This window comes from Chiloscyllium plagiosum, unplaced genomic scaffold (genome assembly GCF_037043375.1).
Source record: "Chiloscyllium plagiosum isolate Xiang-an unplaced genomic scaffold, Cpla_swu_hap1 HiC_scaffold_8, whole genome shotgun sequence".
In the NCBI taxonomy this organism is placed as follows: domain Eukaryota; kingdom Metazoa; phylum Chordata; class Chondrichthyes; order Orectolobiformes; family Hemiscylliidae; genus Chiloscyllium; species Chiloscyllium plagiosum.
In genome coordinates, this window is record NW_028270146.1 from 5,592,692 (window position 1) to 5,605,890 (window position 13,199).

Here is a 13,199-nt window from a genome sequence, read left to right on the forward strand (position 1 = left end):
GAGGGAGCTGAATTAACATCAGTAGACATACAGGCAGTAACACAGGGAGAGGGGTTACTGAGTGACAGTGAACATAGAAAGGTACAGCACAGAACAGGCCCTTCGGCCCACGATGTTGTGCTGCGATTTAATCCTAATGTCAAATATAGTAACTTAACCTACGCACCCCTCAACTCACTGCTATCCATGTGCATGTCCAGTAGTCGCTTAAATGTCCCCAATGACTCTGCTTCCACCACCACAGCTGGCAACACATTCCATGCATTCACAACTCTCTGTGTAAAGAACCTACCTCTGACATCTCCTTTATACCTTCCTCATAATATCTTCAAACAATGACTTCTCGTACCAGTCAATCCTGCCCTGGGGAAAAGTCCCTGGCTATTGATTCTATCTATTCCTCTCATTATTTTGTATACCTCGATCAGATCTCCTCTCTTCCTCCTTCTTTCCAGAGAGAAAAGTCTGAGCTTATTCAACCTTTCTTCATAAGGCAAGCCCTCCAGTCCAGGCAGCATCCTGGTAAACCTTCTTTGCACCCTCTCCAAAGCCTCTGTATCTTTCCTATAGTAGGGCGACCAGAACTGGACACAATATTCCAAGTGTGGTCCACCAGGGACTTGTAGAGCTGCAGCAAAACCTCGCGGCTCTTAAACTCAATCCCCCTGTTAATGAAAGCCAAAACACCATGTGCTTTCTTAACAATCCTATCCACTTAGGTGGCAACTTTGAGGGATCTATGTACTTGCACACCCAGATCCCTCTGTTTCTCCACACTGCCAAGAATCCTGTCTTTAATCCTATATTCAGCATTCGAGTTTGACCTTCCAAAATGCATCAGTTCACATTTATCCAGGTTGAACTCCACCTGCCATTTCTCAGCTCACCTCTGCATCCTGTCTATGTCACGCTGCAGCCTGCAATAGCCCTCAATACTATCAACACCACCTCCAACCTTAGTATCATCGGCAAATTTACTAACCCACCCCTCAACCTCCTCATCCAAGTCATTTATAAAAACTACAAAGAGCAGAGGCCCAAGTACAGAGCCCTGCGAAACCCCACTCAACACTGTCCTCCAGGCAGAATACTTTCCATCTACAACCACTCTCTGCCTTCTGTCAGCCAGCCAATTCTGAATCCAGATAGCCAAATCTCCCTGTATCCCATACCTCCTGATTTTATGAATGAGCCTGCCTTGGGGAACCCTCTCAAATGCCTTGCTGAAATCCATAAACACCACATCCACTGCTCGACCGTCGTTGACATGTCTTGACACCTCCTCGAAGAACTCAATAAGATTAGTGAGACATGACCTGCCCCTCACAAAGCCATGCTGACTGCCTTTAATCACACTATTCTTTGCCAAATTGTCATAAATCCTATCCCTCAGAATTCTTTCCAAAACGTTGCTGACCACAGACGTAAGACTTACTGGTCTATAATTGCCAGGGATTTCCTTATTCCCCTTCTTGAAAAGAGGAACAACATTCACCTCCTTCCAATCCTCCTATACGACTCCCGTGGAGAGTGAGGAGGCAAATATCCTCACCAGCGGCTTAGCAACCTCCTTTCTCACTTCCTGGAGCGGCCTAGGATAAATCTGGTCTGGCCCTGGAGACTTATCAATCTTAATGTTTGGCAAAGTTTCCAGCGCATCAACTTCATCAATCTCGATCTGGTCAAGACTGTATCCCAGCTCCTTAAAGTTCTCAGTCACAACAAGGTCCCTTTCCTTGGTGAAAACCGAAGCAAAAAACTCATTCAGGGCTTCCCCTATCTGCTCAGACTCCATGCACAGGTTCTTTACGCTACCCCTGACCAGCCCTACCTTCTCCCTGATCGTTCTCTTATTCCTCACGTATGAGTAAAATGCCTTAGGGTTCTCCCTAATCCTTATTGCCAAGCCTTTTTCGTGCCCCCTCCTGGCTCTCCTCAGTCCATTTCTGAGCTCCTTTCTAGCAAGCCTGTAATCCTCTAAAGCTGTGCTAGATCCTTGCTCCCTCCACTTTACGTAAGCTGCCTTCTTCCTTTTCATGAGATGTTCCTCGTCAGTAACATCAGTAGAGATACAGTCAGTAACACAGGGCGCCGGGGGGGGGGGGGGGCGGGGAGGGGCGGGGAGGGAGGGAGGGAGGGAGGGAGAGGGGTTGCTGAGTGACAGTGTGAGGGAGCTGGATTAACATCAGTAGAGATAAAGTCAGTAACACAGGGCGCTGGGGGGGGGGAAGGGAGAGGAGTTACTGAGTGACAGTGTGAGGGAGCTGGATTAACATCAGTAGAGATACAGTCAGTAACACAGGGGGGTGGGGGGTGGGGGGGAGGGGGAGGGAGGGGAGGGAGGGGGGTTACTGAGTGACAGTGTGAGGGAGCTGGATTAACATCAGTAGAGATAGTCAGTAACACAGGGCACTGGGGGGAGAGGGGTTACTGAGTGACAGTGTGAGCGAGCTGGATTAACATCAGTAGAGATACAGTCAGTAACACAGGGCGCTGGAGGGGGGGGTGGAGGGAGAGGGGTTACTGAGTGACAGTGTGAGGGAGCTGGATTAACATCAGTAGAGATACAGTCAGTAACACAGGGGGGTGGGGGATGGGGGGGGAGGGAGGGAGGGGAGGGAGGGGGATTACTGAGTGACAGTGTGAGGGAGCTGGATTAACATCAGTAGAGATAGTCAGTAACACAGGGCACTGGGGGGAGAGGGGTTACTGAGTGACAGTGTGAGGGAGCTGGATTAACATCAGTAGAGATACAGTCAGTAACACAGGGCGCTAGGAGGGGAGAGGGGTTACTGAGTGACAGTGTGAGGGAGCTGGATTAACATCAGTAGAAATAGTCAGTAACACAGGGCGCTGGAGGAGGGGGGGGAGGGAGGGGGCTTACTGAGTGACAGTGTGAAGGAGCTGGATTAAATTCAGTAGAGATAGTCAGTAACACAGGGCACTGGGAGGAGAGGGGTTACTGAGTGACAGTGTGAGGGAGCTGGATTAACATCAGTAGAGATACAGTCAGTGACACAGGGCGCTAGGAGGGGAGAGGGGTTACTGAGTGACAGTGTGAGGGAGCTGGATTAACATCAGTAGAGATAGTCAGTAACACAGGGCATTGGAGGGGGGGGGGTGGGGGAGGGAGAGGGAGAGGGGTTACTGAGTGACAGTGTGAGGGAGCTGGATTAACATCAGTTGAGATAGTCAGTAACACAGGGCGCTGGAGGGGGGGGAGGGAGGGACGGGAGGGAGGGGGATTACTGAGTGACAGTGTGAAGGAGCTGGATTAACATCAGTAGGGATACAGTCAGTAACACAGGGCTCTGGGGGGAGAGGGGTTACTGAGTGACAGTGTGAGGGAGCTGGATTAACATCAGTAGGGATACAGTCAGTAACACAGGGCTCTGGGGGGAGAGGGGTTACTGAGTGACAGTGTGAGGGAGCTGGATTAACATCAGTAGAGATAGTCAGTAACACAGGGCACTGGGGGGAGAGGGGTTACTGAGTGACAGTGTGAGGGAGCTGGATTAACATCAGTAGAGATAGTCAGTAACACAGGGCACTGGGGGGGGAGGGAGGGGGGTTACTGAGTGACAGTGTGAGGGAGCTGGATTAACATCAGTAGAGATACAGTCAGTAACACAGGGCCCTGGGGGGGAGAGGGGTTACTGAGGGACAGTGTGAAGGAGCTGGATTAACATCAGTAGAGATACAGTCAGTAACACAGGGCTCTGGGAGGGGAGAGGGGTTACTGAGTGACAGTGTGAGGGAGCTGGATTAACATCAGTAGAGATACAGTCAGTAACACAGGGTGCTGGGGGGGAGAGGGGTTACTGAGGGACAGTGTGAAGGAGCTGGATTAACATCAGTAGAGATACAGTCAGTAACACAGGGCTCTGGGAGGGGAGAGGGGTTACTGAGGGACAGTGTGAAGGAGCTGGATTAACATCAGTAGAGATACAGTCAGTAACACAGGGCTCTGGGGGGGAGAGGTGTTACTGAGTGACAGTGTGAGGGAGCTGGATTAACATCAGTAGAGATACAGTCAGTAACACAGGGTGCTGGGGGGTGAGAGGGGTTACTGAGTGACGGTGTGAGGGAGCTGGATTAACATCAGTAGAGATACAGTCAGTAACACAGGGCTCTGGGAGGGGAGAGGGGTTACTGAGTGACAGTGTGAGGGAGCTGGATTAACATCAGTAGTGATACAGTCAGTAACACAGGGCTCTGGGAGGGGAGAGGGGTTACTGAGTGACAGTGTGAAGGAGCTGGATTAACATCAGTAGAGATACAGTCAGTAACACAGAGCACTGGAGGGGGGAGAGGGATTACTGAGTGACGGTGTGAGGGAGCTGGATTAACATCAGTAGAGATACAGTCAGTAACACAGGGTGCTGGGGGGGGAGAGGGGTTACTGAGTGACAGTGTGAGGGAATTGGATTAACATCAGTAGAGAGTAACACGGCTCTCGGGAGGGAGAGAAGGGTTACTGAGTGACACTGCGAGGAAGTGTTATGGAACATTCCAGACCCCCTCAAAATATTTTAAGAAGGTAGCCTGGACCTGAACTTTTCTTATTTTAAAGGCAAATGTGAGGTGTTGTGTTCCAGATGCAATGTGACTGGTCAAACTACTCAATGTTAAGCAAAAGACAATGTATTTGAACACTGTAGTTAAAACAGAAACAAAAGAAAGATGAATTTAGAATAATCTAACTATTGGAAAACCTAACTGAATGATAGATACAGTGCCGATTACTAATTAACTGTTCCAGTTTAGTATCATCCCAGAAACACACCCCTGTGCAAAAAGGCAAATCCTGACGCAGATTCTCACATACAGCTCTCCAATTCAGAAGGAAGCAAGATCGAAAGGGATTTCAGAGAATGTAGCAGCTAGCAATCATTCATTGAAGCCCTCAAACTTTCTGAGACCCAAACAGTTCTGGCTGCTACAGCTCAAAGCAAACACTAGAAAGCCTGATCTGTGTGAACTGGCCATTCCCCTTCACATTGTTACAACTGTTTTACACAAAGACCTAAAGGCCTCCTGAGTTATTTACTTAGGCCGTTGCGTTAGTCAGTTCGGCACCTCTGACTTTACAACCTCTCTTCAAAAAACACCCAGGACAAAATAACTTTTTTAAAATGGCAGGATGGTGACAGGGAGCGGGATTAGCATTAGGGAATTCTGTATCATTAGTCTGGCGGGCTGGGCAGTAAGTGTATTAAGACTGGGATTGGGCAGAGTTTGATGGAATGGTTTGCCTGGCCTGGTGTTTATGGCTTGTATTAACTGTGCAGGAGAGGCTGAGGCAGTTCGAGGCTGTCTTGTTGGAGAGAAGGATGGATGTTCGGAACAGATTGGTGGAATCTGCAGCTCAGAGTGCGAGTGATCAACTTCAGGTAACACGCCCAACAATCACTTACCAACAACATCTTCAATATGACGCTCTGAACAATCCAGACCAGTGTGATTATTTTTTAATTTTTTTTTATAGGATGGCCGAAGATAGCATAAGCTGCTATAGAAATGCAAATCTATCTCTGTGTGAACAGAAACACGTTTCAACTAAACATTGGGAATGGCATAATCATTCACTTTAACACAAACTCTGTGTCCTAGTCACTGACTCCATCCCTCTGTCCGTCCATAGAGAAGGATCTCCAGTTGCTGTCCTTGACCACTTATCCAAACACCACCTTCCACCTCAGTAATCCTACCTCCACTCCTGCAGCAGCTGTCCTGAGTCTGAGATCCTCATTCGCGCCTTTATTAAACTCTGGACATGAGTGGCAGCCTCACTTCCATTCTCCATAAATTTAACTTCAGTGCCCGGAATCAATCAGAAGCCAGTTCTGTTACTGTCCCGCTGTGCACACTGACCCACGGTTCCATCGCCTTACTCCACATTCTCTCCATCATCTCCTCAAACACTACAGATATATCTGTGCTCCACCAGGTCTGCTGTCCTGAGCAGCCTTGCTTTTAATCACTTCACCACCGGCGGCTGTGACATGGGCCCTCAGCTCTGCAACTCCCTCTCAAACCTTTCTATCCCGGTTCCTTCTATAGGACAGTTCCGAAAGCCCTTGTGTGCAGGTGCTGCTGGGTGTGTGTGCACCCCTGTCCCTAATTTAGTTCAGGCTACAAATTCAGTTCCAGTAAGATTTGTAAGTGAGTTATCCTGGTGAGGGGTGAGGTGTTTGTATTATTGTGGTTGAGTGTGTGGTGCTGGAAAAGCACAGCCGGTCAGGCAGTATCTGAGGAGCAGGAGAATCGATGTTTCAGGCATAAGCCCTTCATCAGGAATTCATCAGTGTGTGTTATAGTACCAGTTTTGGTCTGATTCTCTGCTTGGTGCTATCATTGCAGGTGATTGAGAAGGTGGAGGGTGATCTGGAGCCCATTGATGCTGAGTTACTGGCTGTGATTACAGAAGGACAACAATATGACCTGGAGACCACAGCAACTGAGGACCTCTGCAAGCTGGAGGTACGAGCAGTTCCTCAAGCTCCATTTTCACCCACTCAACACCTGCTTCCGCCCCCGGAATATTGCCTAACACTGTCCCTCGTCCCCTGCCATTTCCATTAGCTTAGGATCTAATGAGATTAATGCTGGGCCAACCGTTGGGTTAACTGACAGGTATCCACAAACTGAATTAGGTTCAAAAAGACTTTCAGAGGTGTACGAGGGTTTTATTGTAAACCTGTAATTTACCATGAATGCCAGTTTCCACCTTCTGCACCCTCTCCTTGCCCAGACATTGCCTTCCATTGAGGATGAACCTAGTTCTCAATCAGCTGCAGAGCTTCCTAATTGACCGTTACAGGGACACATTTCTAACATTGACACTGACGAATGTCTCACCCAGAAGCTGACACCCCTGACAGAGCAGCACTCCTTCAGCCCTACATTGCAGTGAGCCAAGACCAAGGGGCTCATGTCTCTGAAGGGGCACTTGAGCCCACAATTATCCTGACTCAATTATCCTGAGTTGGCAGTGCCATCCACTGAGTCACAGCTAATGCTGTCGACCTGCACTGACCCCTCCCTCAGTATCTCCTCTGATTTTAAAATGCTCGGCGTTGTGTTCAAGTCCCTCCTCTCCATATCTCTGTACTCTCCTCCAGCCCAGAAACCTGTTATCTGACCTCTTCAGCATCCCAGTCTTAAACCTCCCCTCTGTTGATGGTCATATTTTCAGCTACCAATAGGCTCTGAGTTGTACAATTCCCTCTCCACCTTGCTGCTTTCCTTCCAGTTGCCTTGCCCAGTCTCCGGTGCTAATTTCCCCTCAGTGTCACACAGTCTGATCATTGTTTCTACAACCTGCCTCCTGATGTCGTTCCATGTGGGGAGAGGGCTTTATAAATGTAGGCTGTGTTTGTTCCTGGGGGAACTGACTCTAACGTTACCTGCTTTACAAGGACATCCTCAATGGGATTCGAGTGAGCCTGAGGGAGCAGTGGAGACAGGTCCAGCACACCACAGTGATGACGAGTCAGTATGAGAGGCTGCTGCAGGCTCTCCTGGGCCTGGTCAACAGTGAACAGGAGAAGCTTTCCCAGGGGACAAGACTGCTCGCCAAAAACATTGGTGATTTACGGAGCCAGCTACAGAGCCATAAGGTACTTGCTCTCCCTCACTCATGTCCTTTCTCAGTGTGCTGCTGCAATTCACCAGTTACAGACATGGCTAACTCGTACTGGGTGGGACTGCTGTTTGGTTGGCAGCAGACTAGCTGCTGAGCCAGGGGAATTAGAAACATCTACCGCCCCATTCTGGTAACATAGTGACGACATAGGGGTCAGTTTCAAAGTGGGGGCGGTATTCTGAAAATGTTCCCAAGGGGTTGTTAAAGTCAGAATGTAAAGTGCACAAGGAGAGGGGGCGGTGCTGGACCTCGTTTTAGGGAATGAAGCCAAGGAGTGGCAGATGTGACAATGGCGGAGCATTTCTGTGATAGTGACCATAGTTCAATAAGATATAAACTAACTATAGAGGAACCTCGATTATCTGAAGGACATGGGTGGGGAGTATTTCATTCGGACAATTGAGTGCCGGATAACATAGTTAGCCAAGCAGCAGGACCCTGCGATCATGTTCGATAATCCAAACTTCGGTTAATTGAATGACAGATAATCGACGTTCCTCTGCATCGATCAGGAGAAAGGTGGCCTGGAGATAAAGGACCTGAATTAGGGGAAGGCCCGTTATAATAAGACAGGATCTGGCTAAAGTGGACTGGGAGCAGTTGCTCTGTATCCAAGCAAGTGGGAGACATTCAGAGGGGGAATAGTGAGAGTGCAGGGCCAACATATTCCAATAAAGAGGAAGGTTGGGACCGACAAGACCAGAGAACTCAGGATATCAAAGGACATACTGGATAGGATAAGTGGGAAAAGGTAAGTTTATCAGAGACACCAAAGGTTCAAAACAATGGAGACCCTACAGGAACACGGAGAGTACAGAGAGACTGCGAAAACAAGAAATTAGGAGGGTCAAAAGCAGACATGACAAAACTCCAATGGGTAACATCAAGGATGATTCAAAGACATTTATTAAGTATTTTAGGGGCAAGAGAACAACTGGGGAGAGAATATGCCCCATGAGGGACCCAGTGGCAATCTGTGTGTGGAGCTGGAGGAGTGAAGTTCTGACTGGAGCAGAGGTATGAAATGAGGAATTTGCATCTGTCTTCACAGTGGAGAAGGACAATGTAAGTGTAGAAATCAGGGAGAGGGACTGTCATATACTTGACTGAATTAATAAAGGGGAGGTATTATAGGGTTTAGCAGGTTTTGAAGTAAGTACATCCCAAGGTCATCGTGAGAGGAAAAGGAGGAGATTGCAGAGGTTCTGACATTAGTTTTCAAATCCTCTCTGGACACATAGGACTGGAGAACAGCTAATGTTGTTATTCAAGAGAGGTTGCAGGAACAAACCAGGAAACTGCAGACCTGTGAATCTAACACTTATGGTAGGGAAATTATTGTTAAAGAATAATGTTGAGGGTCAGAATTAATTTTCACTTGGACAGGCAAGGATTAATCAAGGAAACTCTGCATGGCTTTGCAATGACAAGATTATGTCCAATAAATCAAGGATGTGATTGGGTGTGTGGATGAGGGTAGTGCAGTTGATGTAGTCTCCATGGACTTCAGTAAGGTTTTTGGCAAGGTCTCACATGGCAGGCTGGAAGCTAAGAATCTATGGGATCCAGGGCATTTTGGCAAATTGAGTCGAAAATTGGCTTAGTGGCAGGAAGCAGAGAATGCTGCTTGAAGGGTGTATTTCTGACTGGAAGCCTGTGTCAAATTGTTTACTGCTGGATTCTTTGCTGTTTGTTGTGTACATTTAATGATCTGAACAGAAATGCAGAAGGTATGTTCAGTCAGTTTGAAGATGACATGAAAATTGGAATGGTAAATAGTGAGGAGGAAAGCCTTAGATTACAGGACTATATCGACAGGATATGATGGAGCTGTGTATTGCGTTTAGTTGGGTCGCAGCTGGAGTACTGTGTGCCATTCTGGTCCCACACTATAGGAAGAATGTGATTGCATTCGAGAGGGTGCAGAGGATATACACCAGGATGTTCCCTGGACAGGAGCTCTGGAGCCTTGAGTCTGGGTTCTTAGAGCAGAGAAAGCTGAAGAGAGAGCTGATTGAAGTGTACAAAGCCCAGAGGGACGGAGACAGGGTAGATAGGAAGTAACCTTTCTCCTTAGTAAGGTTTTAAAATAAAGAACAGGAGGTTTGGAAGGAATTTAAGGAAAACCTTTTTCACCCAGAGGGCCGTGGGTATCCAGAACTCTCAGCTTGAAAGGGTGGTAGAGGCAAGAATCCTTGACATGTAAGAAGTATTTCGATGACCATTTCAAAACACCATAAACAGACAAGGCTATGGGCAAATGCTGGAGATAGGGTTAGAATAGATGGGACAAAAAGTGAAATTGCCTGGAGAAACTCAGCAAGTCTGGCAGTATCTGTGGAGAGAGAAGCAGAGTTAACAGTTTGAGTCCAGTGTCCCTTATTCAGAACTGAACCTGAAACATTGACCCTGCTTTCTCTCCACAAATGCCGCCAGACCTGCTGAGTTTTTTCTAACAATTTCTGTTTTGGTTTCTGATTTCCAGTATCCACAGTTCTTTGTATTTTTATGTTTAGAATAGATATATATTTGATGGCTGACATGGTCACAATGGGCTGAAGGGCCTTTTTGCATGTTGTAGGAGCTCTATGATTCTCATTAACCCCTCTCCCTCCACTTAGCTGTTGAGCACTGAGGGTAATTACTGCAGCCCACCGCACCACCCAGACCAATTCAAGTCCTGTCTGATCTACGCAGTTGTCATGGAAACCAATCTTTTATTCCAACCAAGCTTTGAAGGATTTGGTCTGTCTTTACGTGTGGGACACGTGTATGTGTCTCTGGGCCAGGAGGCCCAGGTTCAAGATTCCCCTGTTCCAGAGTTTGTAGTAACATCTCTGAACAGGTTGTTTAGAAAATATGAATATGTGAGACTTGTACATTGTGAGAACTTGTATATACATGTGCGGCTGTGTACGTATGAGAACATGTGTGAATGTGTAAATAAGAATGTGTGAGAGAGCATATATATATGAGTGTGTTTGTGAGAGTGTTTGCCTGTGTCTATGACAGGAAATAAATTATAATGCCAGCACAGAAACTCCAGAATGGAGCTGGTTCTAATCCTGGATGTTTACAAGGTGTTGGTCCTGGCTCTGGGCTTGCAGCAATGTGTGTTGCTTGTGAAAGAAAAAGAGGAAAGCTGCTTCTACTCAGGCTGGGATTTGGATATTTGGCAGGGTGAACAGAGAGATCAACTGAGGGCAGCTCGATAGCTTTCAATCCTGATGATCGCTGACATTATAATCCTGGAACTTTCCGATTTAACAGCACTCTATTCTGGCAGCCATACCCGAGGGTTTTTGAGACCTGCTAGAGAATGCCATAGAGTACAGAACATCTGCAATCTATAACTCTGTATTTTTTTACTATAGCAAGGATTCCATTCAAAATATCAAACACCCGCCCACAGTACATGGCTTGGATTGCTCAATGGTTGGACCCTTTCCCTGCCAGATGGAATTAAGACAGCTCCATGGTCTACCAGAGCTAGCCAATTGGAATTTTCACCATCTCTCATTAGATAATGCCCGAGAGAATTGGTCAAAATGAGTCTATCACCTCCTACTGATATCATTGGGCAGTGACAGCTGGGATAGCAGTGAGAGTGCTATATCTGGACCCAGAGACAACCTCTCGATTCACTGTCCAAACATTTTTCATGGGAAATTGGAACAGGAGGAGGCCATTTGAACCATCACTCCTGCTTCACCATTCAATATGATTGTCAGCCCCTTCAGGAGAGGGAGGGAAACCCCGTACCCCAGTGAGAGTTAGCCCCTTCAGGAGAGGGAGGGAGACCCTGTACCCCAGTGAGGGCCAGCCCCTTCAGGAGAGGGAGGGGGACCCCGTACCCCAGTGAGAGTTAGCCCTTTCGGGAGAGGGAGAGGGACCCCGTACCCCAGTGAGAGTCAGCCCCTTCGGGAGAGGGAGGGGGACCCCGTACCCCAGTGAGAGTCAGTCAGTCCCTTCAGGAGAGGGGGTCAGAAAATGAATACACATTGTTCCCATGCTTTACCTTAGCTATCATTGGGTAAATAGTAAGTGTTGAGGCCAGTCGATTACTGTACAGATCCTGTCAGTGGATTCACAGAGTGAAACCAAGTATGTTGTGTTGTAGTTCAATGCTGGCCTGTTTAATTCCAGTGACAATGGGATTGATTTGTTTCTCTGTTGGCCCAGCTTTTCTTCTCTAGGTTGGCGAATCATCTGGTTTTGGTGAAGCAGTTTTCTCAGAGTGTTCCAGAATTTATTGTCACTTGTAACCGGGATGTGTGGTTGGAGCTGGTTGAGGGGGTGTCGGCTCTGCAGGCCCGGGCTCTGGCTCATGGAATCCAAATGGAAACTGCTGTCCAGGTAGGAACGGTGGAGTGGTGGGGGGGAGATAGGGTCTCCTTCACTCTGGCTGAGCCATACTCACATGCCCAGGATGGTGACCAATGGGAACTACCTTTCTCAAGTTCGATCTTTGGAATCTGGAGATTTGGGAAATAATCCCAAGTGAGCATGCCCATCACTGTACCAACGGAGTGCTACACTGCCAGAGGTGCCATTTTTCAGATGACACATTAAACTAAGGCCCCATTTGGTTTCTCAGGTAGTTGCAACAGGACCTAGTTTGTAAGAGAGAATTAACTTGGCCAATATTATTAATATAACCAAAATAACGGACTGCCACCCCCCATCGGTGTCCTGGTATTGTTTGTGGGAGCTTGCTGTGTGTAAATTGGCCACCGTGTTTCCTATGTTATAATCTCAGTTGATGTTATTACTGGACAGGTCAGATCCCAGACTGAAATTTGGTTTGATCTGGTGTCGTTTAATGAGGTGGTCTCTCACTAAAACACATGTACGTAAAGCTGTATCTGTGGTTTTAATAGTCAACAGAACTTTATTATGGGAAAGAAAGGAAACTAAAATAGAACAAAACAAACTATTTATACATAACACAAATTGAAAGGTTTAGAAATTCATAGTCAAATGCAATATTCTATCTATCTATCCCAAAACCATCCCTTTACAAGACTCAAACCCCAGAGAGAATTCTGTTCCCTATCATGTCTACAGGTTTGACCTAACACTTGACAGTTTGATAGCCTCTTTATGTATTCGCACAACTGAGCTTAGACTTTCTCAGCTCCAAACATCCTTCAGGATTCTAACTAAACACTCTTTGTCTGAAACTTTTGAACGAGAAACCTTTTGCATTGAGGTCATCTATTTTCTAATCGTTCTGAATGATCTCGTTTCTATAGCAGGAACTGTTTCATACATCTTACTTTAACTAGGACTTGGAAAATTGTAACCAAACTATTCCCAAGTTGTGGGTGTTATTCTTAAACAACATAAAACCAATCCCTGATCCTTCTAAACTGCAAGCAGTGTAATGCCCTTCAACATTTACTCAATCCACTTGTTCAATTTTTCCAATGCAAACAAACTGTAAGAACTTTCTCATACTGACTTCAAAAACTGCATGCTTCCAACAATACTGACAAGTTCATTGTAAATCTGATACACAGACCTAAACCCACATGCCACAAATCCAAAC

General features: G+C 46.9%; 1 protein-coding gene across 1 annotated transcript in view; it reads left to right on the forward strand.

Moving 5' to 3' along the window:
- Positions 1–13,199, forward strand: part of LOC122547709 (uncharacterized) — a 609,753-nt gene that overhangs the window by 352,449 nt on the left and 244,105 nt on the right. The window contains exons 56-59 of the mRNA XM_087989511.1: positions 5,292–5,393; positions 6,364–6,483; positions 7,422–7,622; positions 11,831–12,004. Of these exons, the coding sequence (XP_087845637.1) occupies positions 5,292–5,393; positions 6,364–6,483; positions 7,422–7,622; positions 11,831–12,004 (597 nt within the window). The remainder of the gene's footprint in view (positions 1–5,291; positions 5,394–6,363; positions 6,484–7,421; positions 7,623–11,830; positions 12,005–13,199) is intronic.